This window comes from Centropristis striata, chromosome 11 (genome assembly GCF_030273125.1).
Source record: "Centropristis striata isolate RG_2023a ecotype Rhode Island chromosome 11, C.striata_1.0, whole genome shotgun sequence".
Classification (NCBI taxonomy): domain Eukaryota; kingdom Metazoa; phylum Chordata; class Actinopteri; order Perciformes; family Serranidae; genus Centropristis; species Centropristis striata.
In genome coordinates, this window is record NC_081527.1 from 27,215,458 (window position 1) to 27,228,620 (window position 13,163).

General features: G+C 40.8%; 1 protein-coding gene across 1 annotated transcript; it reads left to right on the top strand.

Annotated features, from left to right (window-relative positions):
* The first annotated feature begins 11,056 nt into the window (after window positions 1-11,056).
* Window positions 11,057-12,384, top strand: rnf182 (ring finger protein 182). Its single transcript, XM_059345170.1, has one exon. The coding sequence runs from the start codon at window positions 11,164-11,166 to the stop codon at window positions 12,022-12,024; it is 861 nt and encodes a 286-aa protein (XP_059201153.1). The 5' UTR covers window positions 11,057-11,163; the 3' UTR covers window positions 12,025-12,384.
* The last annotated feature ends 779 nt before the right edge of the window (window positions 12,385-13,163 follow it).

Consider the following 13,163-nt stretch of genomic DNA (forward strand, 5'->3'; position numbering starts at 1 on the left):
CCGGGGCCCCTTTCCACTGTGCCGCTCCGCTCCTCCAGCAGATCGGTGTCAAGTTAGCCAGGTTGTTTACAATAGTACTTCCGGTGTTGGATTTTTCAAAGTAAAGGTAATCGCCTTTGAAAGGACAACAGCGACTGTGTCTACAAAATGTGACCTAGTTTTAGTGATAGGCCTACTAAGTAGGTAAATGTTGACTGATCAATGTAATTGTTATTAGAGCTGCAACAATTAATCGATTCATTGAACAATAATCGATTATTAAATTAATCGTCACCTATTTTGATAATGGAATATTTGGTTTGAGCAGTTTTTAAAGACAAAAGTCCAAATCCTCTGATTTCAGCTTCTTCAATGTGAATATTTCTGGTTTCTTTGTTCCTTTATGACAATAAACTGAATATCTCTTTGGTTAGTGGACAAAACAAGAGATTTGAGGACGTCATCTTGTGGTTTGGGAAACACTGATTGATATTTTTCAACATTTTATTGACCAAACAACTAATCGATTAATCGTTTAAATAATCAACAGATTAATTGATAATGAAAATAATCGTTAGTTGCAGCCCTAATTGTTATGAATGCGGTCACACTTTGAAGATCATGCCCACAGGGATGACATGGCAATATATAACCAACCAAGGGCTGACTCTCAAAATTCCTGTTTCTGGCTAAAACTAGTAGACTTCACCATATCATATAATTATTTAAGCATTCTTTGTCTACCAGAAATTACAAGTTGTTTGTTAGCAAACTAATGATGGCTATATATGTTAGGGATGTGCATTTCAGGCAAAACTACGATTCGATAATTGTGGGGTATTAATCGATATAATAATCGAAATAATACAACTTTTTTTTCCAGATATGATGAACAATTAAATTCTTTTTATGAATTAATGACTATTCGAATATTCGAAAACTGATGCCAATCCCTAATATACATTATTGCTACATGAGCATTACTCAACACTGACAGCCAGAAAACAAACATCTATGGTCCATTGTCAGTTGGATTGTTGAGACAAATAACATGATTTCTTGTGTTGGTGGTTTAAAAATTAGCTATGGCAGAACTTACTATATTATGTTATGATCAGGAATTTATAAGCAGGGAGCCTTACCTAGCAGTAATGTAGCTAGCACACTGGCGAGTTCGTAAGCTAGCAATACCTAGACTTGGGTCATTTAGCTGAAATGGCCGTCAAACATCCGGAGGAACGCTACCAGACTCTACAGAGCAAAAGAAAAACAGCCCTACTGACGGAAAAGGCAAGAGCGGTAAAGAGAAAGAGTGACAGAAAACGGAGCTAAAACAAGAATGAACTTTGGATGAGCTAACGTAGCCAGTTAGTTATATTATATACAGTCTGCTAGCTATCGCTGCCTCACTTCCCGCCGTTGGGACTCGGTGCAGGTGTTACGGTGTAACTGGTGACCCTGGTAACTGGCCGAAGAGAAGTATTTGATACAGTCTATGAAGAGAACATAAAGCTGTTCTAAATTGTAGTGTTTAAGTTTTTCATTTCAGCAGAGCCGTCCCAAGCCTCCATGGGGCCCTAAGCAAAATTCGAATTTGGGGCCCTTTATTTCTGCCATTAATATTGATTGTTGATCATTCACACACCTACTATGAACACATTGCGACAGTGGCAGTGTTGTTTACATTATCCTATTGTCAGCCTGATGTTTCTTCACACAATTGAGGGAGTGGTCCAGTTAATAACATAAATAATACAAATGCAATAATAATACAAATAATACCAATTAATTAATGATGAATGATGTCCAGGGTGCCACATATTATTTTTAATCTAAAATGTAGCACATTCAGCTACAAGAGCAACCTGGGGTTGATTTACACAACATTCCAAATGGTTTTTATTTTTATTTATCGCCTACTACCCCTTCTGGGGCATAGGCCGCCAACAAGACTTCTCCAAGCATCTCGGCCCTGGGCCAGCATCTCAAGCTGTCCCCAAGTGTAGCCCATTTTCTTGGCATCCGCCTCCCAGTCTCTGCGCCAGGTGTTTTTCCAAATGGTAATGTATAGTATTTACTGTAAAAGAGTAATTTTTTGCTTCAAAAAACTGCAACAGCAATGTGCACAACATAAGTTGGAGTGCAAGAACAACAATAAAGTGTATTGTGGTGAATTGCTGGTGTGGTTTGCACTTCAGGGCCACCATACTTTGATCATATAGAAATCATCAGTCATACATGCAAAATATAAAGGAAAATATATATATACGGTATATTTTTTTCTTTCTCTTGGGGGCCCCCTAGTGACAATGGAGGCCTATGCAGTCGCTTAATTTGCTTATGCCTTGGGCCGGCTCTGCATTACAGTGTCAATTCAAAACATACCTTTCTGATTAGTCTTTTCTTTGATTGAACAAGTTTTGAGTCATGTTTTATGGTGTTATGGAATACAGGAATAGAACAATTTATTCTACCTGCGAACATCAATCTCTAAAAAAATGTTCTAGATCAAACTATTTGTGCATTCTGAAAATGTTTGATATACAATCAATTTACAAAACAGATGATAGACAGCCTGATATGCCTTAAGAAAAGCTTTTGCAATTTTCCGTAGAGGAGGCGTGGTTTATGATCCTCCAGAGCCGTTTATTGGGCGCTATGAATGTCTATCAAAATCGTCTGTACGTAGCTCTTAGCCAATCGTATCAGTTATTCCAGATGACGTATGTCAAGCGACAGAAATTGATGTTTACATATCCAGACTAGCCTATCTCTACTTTGAGACTAAAATGCTCAATTCTTCTTCTGCAACGTTTTCTGCAGTATGTTCTGACTCTGGCTGCTCACAGTCTACCGGCAGTGTTGGTGTGTGTGTGTGTGTGTGTGTGTGTGTGTGTGTGTGTATGTGTGTGTGTGTGTGTGTGTGTGTGTGTTGCTTGCTGCTTTGCTTCTCCAGTTCTTGCTTTCTGCAAGATTATTTATTTTTACGCCTTATTCTCCCTCATGTCATTCAGTCAATAGACGAGCTGCTGCGGGTCTCTGTGCGGCTCCGCTGACCCGGTGTCCCGCTGGTGATCTCGTAGCGAGATCACCGGCATTACAGCAGTGAGCGGTAGCGGGGCTAGCTGGTAGATTAGGCTTTTGCCAAATCCTGTCGGAAGCAAGGCTAAAGCATCCTTTTTGGTGGTGAAACAGGAGTGTAAAGTCAAACGTTGTTCTTCTTTTAAAATCAAATTTTGCTCTAAACTATTTAAAACGGCGTCTACAGCTAGATCCAAAGAGAGTTTCGCGTCTGCTGCAGCCATGTTGGATCCGTAAGAAAACTACAAAACTACAAGCTTCCATCTGTCAAGTAGTACGCGTCATTGTCATGCTGTCCCTCCCCGCTCTGTGATTGGATCCCTAAAACAGGGCTAAGAAACGGCAATAGTTTCCAGACTGCATGCAGGTTCGAAATGAAATCGAGTGTGCAAGGCAGTATGGGTATACCCAGGCTATTCACAGGCATTAAATGTGCATTATAATTTACAGATCAGGTGGATCTAAAAAGGTATACATAATTTAGCCATGTGTGTTTTGGAGCTGAACAACAATAAAGTATTTTACCTACATGATTCAAAAATGTCAAGATATATATTGTTGTATGTATATTGTTTTTCAATATATTTCCACTCCTGAGAATAGTAACTACTGTAATTTTATTGAATTTAATTTATTTCTTCGTTTTTGTTATTCCTTTTATTGTGAAAGATAAAATCGCCATGCTTCCTGTCATATGCAGTGCTGTTCTTTCTGACTTGAAGCAGCTTGAGATCTCAGCTGCCGCTTGTTTTGTTGTCGTCAGGTCATTGACGTCGTGTGTGTGTGTGTGTGTGTGTGTGTGTGTGTGTGTGCATCTTCATGGAGTATGTGATGTCATTTGTTTGCATGATGCTATACACTGATATAAACACTATATACACACATATATATACACACACATATATATATATATATATATATATATATATATATATATATATATATATATATAATTGGGCTATTTCGTCCATTTTAAATCCTTGGAGATTTTTTTTAAAACCATCCTGCCTGTATACACCACTTAAAAATGTTTAAATACCATGTTGGCATTTTTTTAGCGCAACCTCACCTATATGACCTAATAATAACTAGGCCTGCAAGCAGGACTGAACGGGACCGAGCAGAGTGGAGCCGTCGGGGGAGGCCACGTCGGGCGCGGCGCTGTGGGCTCAGTCCCTATGTGTCCCAACTGGCGTGTCTCCTACCACTGTGCTCGGGATAGGTGTAGGTGATAGGTGCGCTATGACTGTGTGTCACTATTGACACATGGGTGTGTTCTGGACTGGACCCTAATCACTTGTGTGAAATTTCGGACAGATTGGACAATGTATGGTCAAGTTATACATGTCTGGTGTTAGATGGCAAACTCCATATTTTGCCACCATGCCACGCCCACATACTGTGAAGGTCAGTAAAGGTGTTGATAAATTGTGTTCCCCAAGGCCCTTTGATGGTACTGACCAAGTTTGAAGGCAATGGGATTAAATCTCTTGGAGGAGTTATGTAAAGTATGCAACATGGTCATTTGATGAAAGGGGGCGTGGATAAAGCATAAGGGGCAGGGCTTTATGAAATATTGTTATTTACAAGTGTTAAGGGCTGGACTCTGATGAAGCATGACAAGTTTGGATCAGATCATACAAAGAATGGAAAAGTTATAACGATCTCGTGTTTTATGGCGAGACGCCATATTTTGCCGCCATGCCATGCCCACATAGTGTGACCACCGGTAAAGCTTTCAATAACTTTTGATCCCAAAGCCCTTGTGATGTACTGACCAAGTTTGAAGTTGATCGGGTAAAATCTGTTGGAGGAGTTTGTTAAAGTATGCGAGCTAGAAATGGCAGAAAACGCTGAATAGAGCGATATTCAAACCAAGACGGCACACTTCCTGTTGGGTTTGAGGTATGGCTCCAAGAGGCTTTTTGGTGCGTCTCCACATGATTCATATGTGTACCAAATTTTGTGTCTCTACATGAAACCTACTGCTCGGGCTAGGCGTAAAACATGTGACTTCCTGTTGCCAGCGGAGGGCGCTATGACTGTGGGTGTGTTCAGGGCTGGCCCCTCATCATGTGTGAGAAATTTGGAACAGATTGGACGATGTATGGTGAAGTTATCCAGTCTGGTGTAAGATGGCAAGATGCCATATTTTGCCGCCATGCCACGCCCACATATTGTAAAAGGTCAGTAAAGGTGTTGATAAATTGTGTTCCCCAAAGCCTTGTGATGGTACTGACCAAGTTTGAAGTCAATGGGATTAAATCTGTTGGAGAAGTTATGTAAAGTATGCAACATGGTAATTTTATGAAAGGGGGCGTGGATAAAGCATAAGGGGCGGGGCTTTATGAAAACATTGTTATGTAGACGTGTTAAGGGCTGTACTCTGATGAAGCATGAGAAGTTTGGAGCAGATGGGACAAAGAATGGAAAAGTTATAACGATCTCGTGTTTTATGGCGAGACGCCATATTTTGGCGCCATGCCACGCCCACATATTGTGAAGGTCAGTAAAGGTGTTGATAAATTGTGTTCCCCAAAGCCTTGTGATGGTACTGACCAAGTTTGAAGTCAATGGGATTAAATCTGTTGGAGAAGTTATGTAAAGTATGCAACGTGGTCATTTTATGAAAGGGGGCGTGGATAAAGCATAAAGGGCGGGGCTTTATGAAAAAATTGTGATGTAGAAGTGTTAAGGGCTGTACTCTGATGAAGCATGAGAAATGTGGAGCAGATGGGACAAAGAATGGAAAAGTTATAACGATCTCGTGTTTTATGGCGAGACGCCATATTTTGCCGCAATGCCACGCCCACATAGTGTGACTGTCGTAAAAGATTTCAACTTTTGATCCCAAAGGCCTTATGATAGTACTGACCAAGTTTGAAGTAAACTCACCTTAGCCGTAACCCTAACCCTAACCCTAACCCTAACCCTAATTAGGGTTAGCCCTAGGGTTTAGGGTTAGGGTTGTGGCTACCCCTAACCCTAACCCTAATTAGGGTTAGGGTTAGGCACAACCCTAAGGGTTAGGGTTAGGGTTAGGGTTAGGGTTAGTTTACTTCATACTCAGTACCATCACATCCCGCCCCTTATGCTTTATCCACGCCCCCTTTCATAAAATTACCATGTTGCATACTTTACATAACTTCTCCAACAGATTTAATCCCATTGACTTCAAACTTGGTCAGTACCATCACAAGGCTTTGGGGAACACAATTTATCAACACCTTTACTGACCTTTTACAATATGTGGGCGTGGCATGGCGCCAAAATATGGCGTCTCGCCATAAAACACGAGATCGTTATAACTTTTCCATTCTTTGTCCCATCTGCTCCAAATTTCTCATGCTTCATCAGAGTACAGCCCTTAACACTTCTACATAACATTTTTTTCATAAAGCCCCGCCCCTTATGCTTTATCCACGCCCCCTTTCATAAAATGACCACCTTGCATACTTTACATAACTTCTCCAACAGATTTAACCTGATTGACTTCAAAGTTGGTCAGTACCATCACAAGGCCTTTGGGATCAAACGTTATTCAAATCTTTACCGACAGTCACACTATGTTTCCGTGGCATGGCGCCAAAATATGGCATCTCGCCATAAAACACGAGATCGTTATAACTTCTCCATTCTTTGTCCGATCTACTCCAAACTTCTCATGCTTCATCAGAGTCCAGCCCTTAACACATCTAAATCATAATCATATCAAATTATGCCGTCTCGCCACAACACACGAGACCGTATAACTTGACCATACATTGTCCAATATGTCCCAAATTTCTCATATGTGATGAGGGGCCAGCCCTGAACACACCCACATATCAATATTGACACTCAGTCAGAGTGCCCCCCGCTGGCAACAGGTAGTCGCATGTTTTATAACTAGCCCTAGCAGTAGGCTTCACGTAGAGACACGAAATTTGGTACACATTTGAATCATGTGGAGACACACCAAAAAGCCTCTTGGACCCATACCTCAAACCCAACTGAAAGTCTGCCATCTTGGTTTGAATTTCGCACAATTCAGCGTTTTTTCCCATTTCCACCTCGCATACTTCATCTTCCGACAGATTTCACCCTGTGGACTTCAAACTTGCTCAGTATCACAAGGGCTTTGTACTTTGGGATCAAAAGTTATTGAAAGCTTTACCGACTGTCACACTATGTGGGCGTGGCATGGCGGCAAAATATGACGTCTTGCCACAAAACTACACATCCTTATAACTTTTACATACTTTGTCCCATCTGGTCCAAACTTCTCATGCTTCATCAGAGTCCAGCCCTTAACATTTCTAAATAACAATATTTCATAAAGCCCCGCCCCTTATGCTTAATCCACACCCCATTTCATAAAATGACCACGTTGCATATTTTACCAAACTCCGCCTACAAATTTAATCCCATTGACTTCTAAGTTGGTCAATTCCATTACAAGCCCTTTGGGAAAATAACATATCAACACCTTTACTGACCTTCGAATTTGTGGGTGTGGCATGCCGGTAAAATATGGCATCTCGCCATAATACACCAGACTCTATAACTTGACCATACATTGTCCAATCTGTCCCAAATTTCCCACACCTGATGAGGGTCCATAACCCTGACCACACCCACATGTCATTATTGACACACAGTCATAGCGCCCCCCGCTGGCTACAGGAAGTAACATGTTTTACACAGACATGCCATTTGGGATGCATAGGGACTGAGCCCACAGTGCCGCTCCCAACTTGGCCTCCTCTGACGTGGCCTCCTCCGACGGCTCCACTCTGCTCGGTCCCATTCAGTCCTGCTTGCAGGCCTAGTTCTATTTGTGTCCTGTGTGTTTAGCGTAACAATTTTGGTAATTTTGTGTCTTTTTGTTGTCATTTTATGGTTTTTTTTGTCATTTTGTGTCTTTTTTGGTCATTTTGTCTCTTTTGTTGTATCTTATTTAGTTATTTTGTATCTTTTTTGTAATTTTGTGTCTTCTTTAGTCATTTTGTGTCTTCTTCTGTGTTTTTTTGTGGTCATTTTGTCTTCTCATTTTGTGTCTTTTTTGGTCATTTTGTGTCTTTTTTAGTCCTTTAGTCCAACATAAAACGTGATTTTAAATCTTTTTTTAACTTTCAAAACACTATCATGCTCAATTAACAATTTTAAGTGTTGCAAATGTTAACAAAGGTGTCAAATATAACATATAAGAGGGTTACATCCAGTTCTATCATTTTATACTAAATATATTTGAGCTTGTCTCCAGTTTTACTTGGTATATCATCATCAAATTGAAACTGGCCTCATGCAGTTTACAGCCAGAACTTTAGAGGTAAATTTACAGTAGGGCTCCACGCTGCTTTGTTTTCTAGTCTGGATGTGATGAAGAAGTCATGATTTGGTGCTTTTGGAGACTCCAGAGGGTTAATACAACACCAAGGAAGTTGTCATGACTACCTGATTTTGACGTGTAGCTGCAGTGTTTTTTTCTGCCCCCTAGTGGTCTTAAAATGTCTAAGTGTAGCTTTAAATGAGCTTTAAATCCCAACAAAATATCAATAAACGGAAATCCTGCATGTATCAATGCGCAAAATTTATTTTACTGAACACATAGAAAAAGACAGGAGTAAAGCAATTGAAACAATTCAACCTAAATTGCCAATGATGATCGTTTGTTGATAAAAGTGTATTTACTGTATTTTAAAAAAGGTCAATATTGACCTTTTTTATTATTGACCTTGACAATATTGGTTGTGAGTAAGTATTGGTTGACCAACAGAAAAAAACGTTTTTTACCTTTTAGTATTTTCTGGATCTCGTTACCACAAAGCTGGCTGTTAGAGACCTAATGTCATTGACCTAATGAGAAAAAGTGACGGTTTGTTCCTGATTCATCACAGCACATAATAGAAGGTACACGACTGTCAAACAGGATGAGGCAGGAGTGGTGGTGACCAATGTCCAGTTAAAATTTTGACAAGTTTTGCTGGTCATTCTGCACACAAAGTAATGATTGAAGTCAAGCACTATTGTAGTACACTTCATTTTGGTCACAATTCTGCCAATAGTCTTATAATGAATTAGAACAAGCCTGCAGTGACAGAAATCATTCATTTGGTTTGGTTTTGAACCTATTAGAACTGACTGTATAAGACTGTTTCTGACTTGTGTGCAGAGTAAGGTTATAATAGTTTTGGATTTTTCATTAGTTTTAATTTCGTTGTGACTTTTTGTTTTCAAATTCAGTTAATTTTAATTAGTTTTTAGGGTTAGTTTACTAGTTTTAATTTGTTTTTATTTTTTGGAAAATGCTTAGTTTTAGTTTGGTTTTTGTTAGTTTTAGTGGTAGTTTTAGTTTTTTTGTAATGGGGTACTTGTTGGTTGCCAGATTCAAAAAAGTCACAATAAATGTTTCCTTTATTTCCTTTGTCTGATCCATCTCAGCCCCAATAACTTTATTAAGTCATAAAACCAGATAGATGACATAGATTTCATATCAACCAAAAAGATTTACGTATGAAAAAAGGACATTTTCACTATAAATTTAGTTAGTTTTAGTTAGTTTTGTAACCACAAAGTTATCGTTTTTTAAAAACTCTCGTTTTTATTTTTATTTCAGTCAACGAAAATGTTTTTTCAATTCTAGTTTTCATTATTTTGTTAGTTTTCGTTAACTATAATAACCTTGGACAGCAGACTGGGCCACTCGCCACACATGACAGAGTCAGAATGAAGCCGTCTCGGGGAGTAACGGCAACGGCAAAAAGAGTTCAGGGTGTACACTCTTTAGGTACACCTGTTCAACTGCTCAATAATACAAATATCTGATCCATACTAATTGACCACACTGCCACATTATTAGGTGGCAGTGAGGTTTTATCTTTTCGTACATAATATTTTTATGTCTTAAAGTTTTCAGTTGTTGAAACGGATTAACAAATGATGACTTTCTGTTTCATTTTTAGACAGTGTTACAACTTTTTTTGAATCAGGGGTTGTACAAGAAGTCCCATAATGTTTAAAAAAGCACAGTGCAAGAAAATAGGAATCCTGACATCTATTTGGCTGTCGAATATTTGTTTAATAACAAAAATCTACATCTTGTTGCAAGGGCCCAGGTTTGAGTACCGGCCCAGAAACCTTTGCTGCATTTCTTCTCGTCTCTCAACCATTTCGTCTCCATCTTTGTAGCCATCTACAAATAAAGCACACAAAAATGTTTCACCAAAAAAAAACATCTAAAAATCTCCATGACAGAGTGATCTGAAACACACAAAACATGTTCGTTCACATGTTTTCATGCATGCATTAACACACAGTCATGAATGCACACTAATTAATTGTAAGCACTTGTACACAAAGTGGGCGCACACACACACACACACACACATGTGCATGTACAACAAAATACATATCAGCGAGTGTCTGCACAATAATGTGTGTGTGTGTGTGTGTGTGTGTGTGTGTGTGTCAGACACTAATTGGACTGAATTTCACTGAGCAACAAAAGATCAGGCTCGAAAATTCCAGCTCTGGTTTGTACAGGCTCTGCTTTGTTGTCCCTTCGCCTCTGTTTGTTCTCTTCTAATGCTGTGTTAACAGTTATCTCTCTCCCTCTCTCACACTCTCTCTCACACTCCCTCTCTGTCTCTCTCTGGTGTCTTTCTTTCAGTATCTCTCATTTTCTCCCTCTCTCTCTCTCTCTGTTTCAATCGGGTCATGAAAGGCTTTTTTTGCCCCAAACGAAGCACCGTTACCCTAACTCCTCAGAGGCAGGCAAGCCCCAGCAGCCAGAACTCACCGGGAACTTCCCTCATCAACTCCCAAATCTCTCTCTCTCTCTCTCTCTCTCTCTCTCTCTCTCTCTCTCTCTCTATCTATCTATCTATCTATCTATCTATCTCTCTCTCTCTCACACACACACACACACACACACACACATACGCATACATTGTAGGGGTGAGTTGGACGGCCACAATGAACCCCAGACCTTCAGAGGAGTGGACCACTGTCACCGTCTCCATCTATGGGAAACTTGCCGTGTCCCTCGGTGCTGAGCCTGGACCCTAGCTTCTGTTTGGATCTTTCTGTTGATCTCAAGGCAGGATAGCGTTCGGTCGGAGGATGATGATCGAGCTGCAAAGCCCTGAGGATGGTGGCCGTGGTGGTAGCTGTGGCCACGTGGACATACTGAACACCGAGGAGCTGGAGTGTAAGATCTGCTACTGCGCATACAACCTGGGGAGCCGAAGGCCAAAGGTGCTCGAGTGCTTCCACCGTCTGTGTGCCAAATGCCTCACAAAGATCCTGGACCTGGGTGAGTCTCCTCCCAACGCTGTGGTGTGCCCTTTCTGCCGCTTTGTCACCAGGTTGCCGGGGGAGGCAGTGAGCAGCCTGCCAGACGACTGCAACCTGGTGGCGGCGCTGGCCCTCCAGAGCAGGAACCACAGGAACCTCCACTTCCACCAGGAGGCAACCACAGAGCTGCTCCTCAGCCCCAGGCACCTCAGCTCGCTGATGGGGAGCAACTTACCCATGACATCCCCTTCCTCCTCCTCATCCGCTTCTTCGTCCTCCACCACCTATTCCTCCATCCGGGGCTCCCCTAACTTTGTGGTGATCACCATCATGGAGCCTCCACCGATGCCTGCATCCACCCAAGAGCTCCACCAGCCGCGTGGATCTCACACATCCAACCGGGGCTACCGCTCATCCAGTCTGGACTCCATGGCGTCCATCACGCAGAGGTGGACCGTGTGGAACTGTGCGGCCCTCCTGTGCCAGACCTCGGCCCGGGCTCTGGTGTGGGTGCTGGGGCTGCTGTACTTCAGCTCACTGCCCATGGGAGTCTACCTGCTCATTATGCAGAGGACAACGCTTGGGGTGCTGCTGGTGAGCCTAGTCCCTGCCAGCCTGGTCATGATCATGGTCTACGGGTTCTGCCAGTGCATCTGCCATGAGCTGTGGGACTGCATGCCACCGTAATGGGAGCAGATGAATGGGCAATGCTTTGCTTTGAATATGCTTGACAATGAACCTCCAGAATTCACTAATGGCGATGTTACTGTGTAACTGACCATGTCAACACTTCAATAGAAAAATGCTTCTTTTCTTTACTGAGGAAGAGACCAAGAACATTATGTACATTACAGATGGCTTTTCATTATTATACATGTTAATTTGTGCTTTGTTTAGCTTGGTAGCCAACTAATAATAGAGCTCTAAGTGTCAGATTTTGCTAAAACTTTTAGGCCATTTCTGTTGGAATCTGCTGAATATCATGCATAATACACTACTGTTGTAGTGAGAAACCTGAAGCTGTTTCAGGTTTGAATAATAACTGTCCTCTTACACCTGTGGATCTCATTTGTTTCAGAATGTGTCACAGCCATAAAGCATCAAATGTGAACTTAAAACATAATGAAGTTCTGTCAGTTCTTCCAATCCACATGCACGCAGCAGTAAACAAAACTTTCTATGCACCAAAAAGGGAGATCAGTATGTTTTTTCACAATGAAAGAAGCAGACAGGGTCTAAGAGGAGGTTTTAGTTTTGATGGAACTATGGAAAATAATTGTATGATTATCTTTATTTGTATTTATAGAGCACAAGGTGCAAAGTGCTTCACACAAGGCAGCAACCTAAAGTTTATAAATTATAAAATAATTAGATTTTATGATAAAACAACTTTAAATGGTGTAAGATGATAAAAATAAAAGGGCAACCAAAGCAAAAATCAATGTACAAGGAGATTTTAGGGATGATACTGATTCAGTCAAACTTATTCCCATGGTAAAAATACATTTAAGTATTAACAAGGACATGGTGAGCCTTAAAAGTAGTCGGTTAGTTCTTACATAAAGGTTGGATAAGAATAACATCTTTAAATCAATTATAAAACATAGTGGTGGCAGTGTAGCCTCTTAGTTAAGTCTGGCAGCTGAGGTACTTCTAATTGATAAAAACTTGGAAAATGCCTTCAGAACTTTTTTAGATGCAGGAGAAGGAGGTCAGAGTGAAAGAAAACTCTATGTTGAGTTCAGTCTGCACTGCAGCTTATTGTGTCGGTACACTAGAAAAAAAAGATTTTTTTTGGCCCTGTAATTATTATTTCAATCATCTAT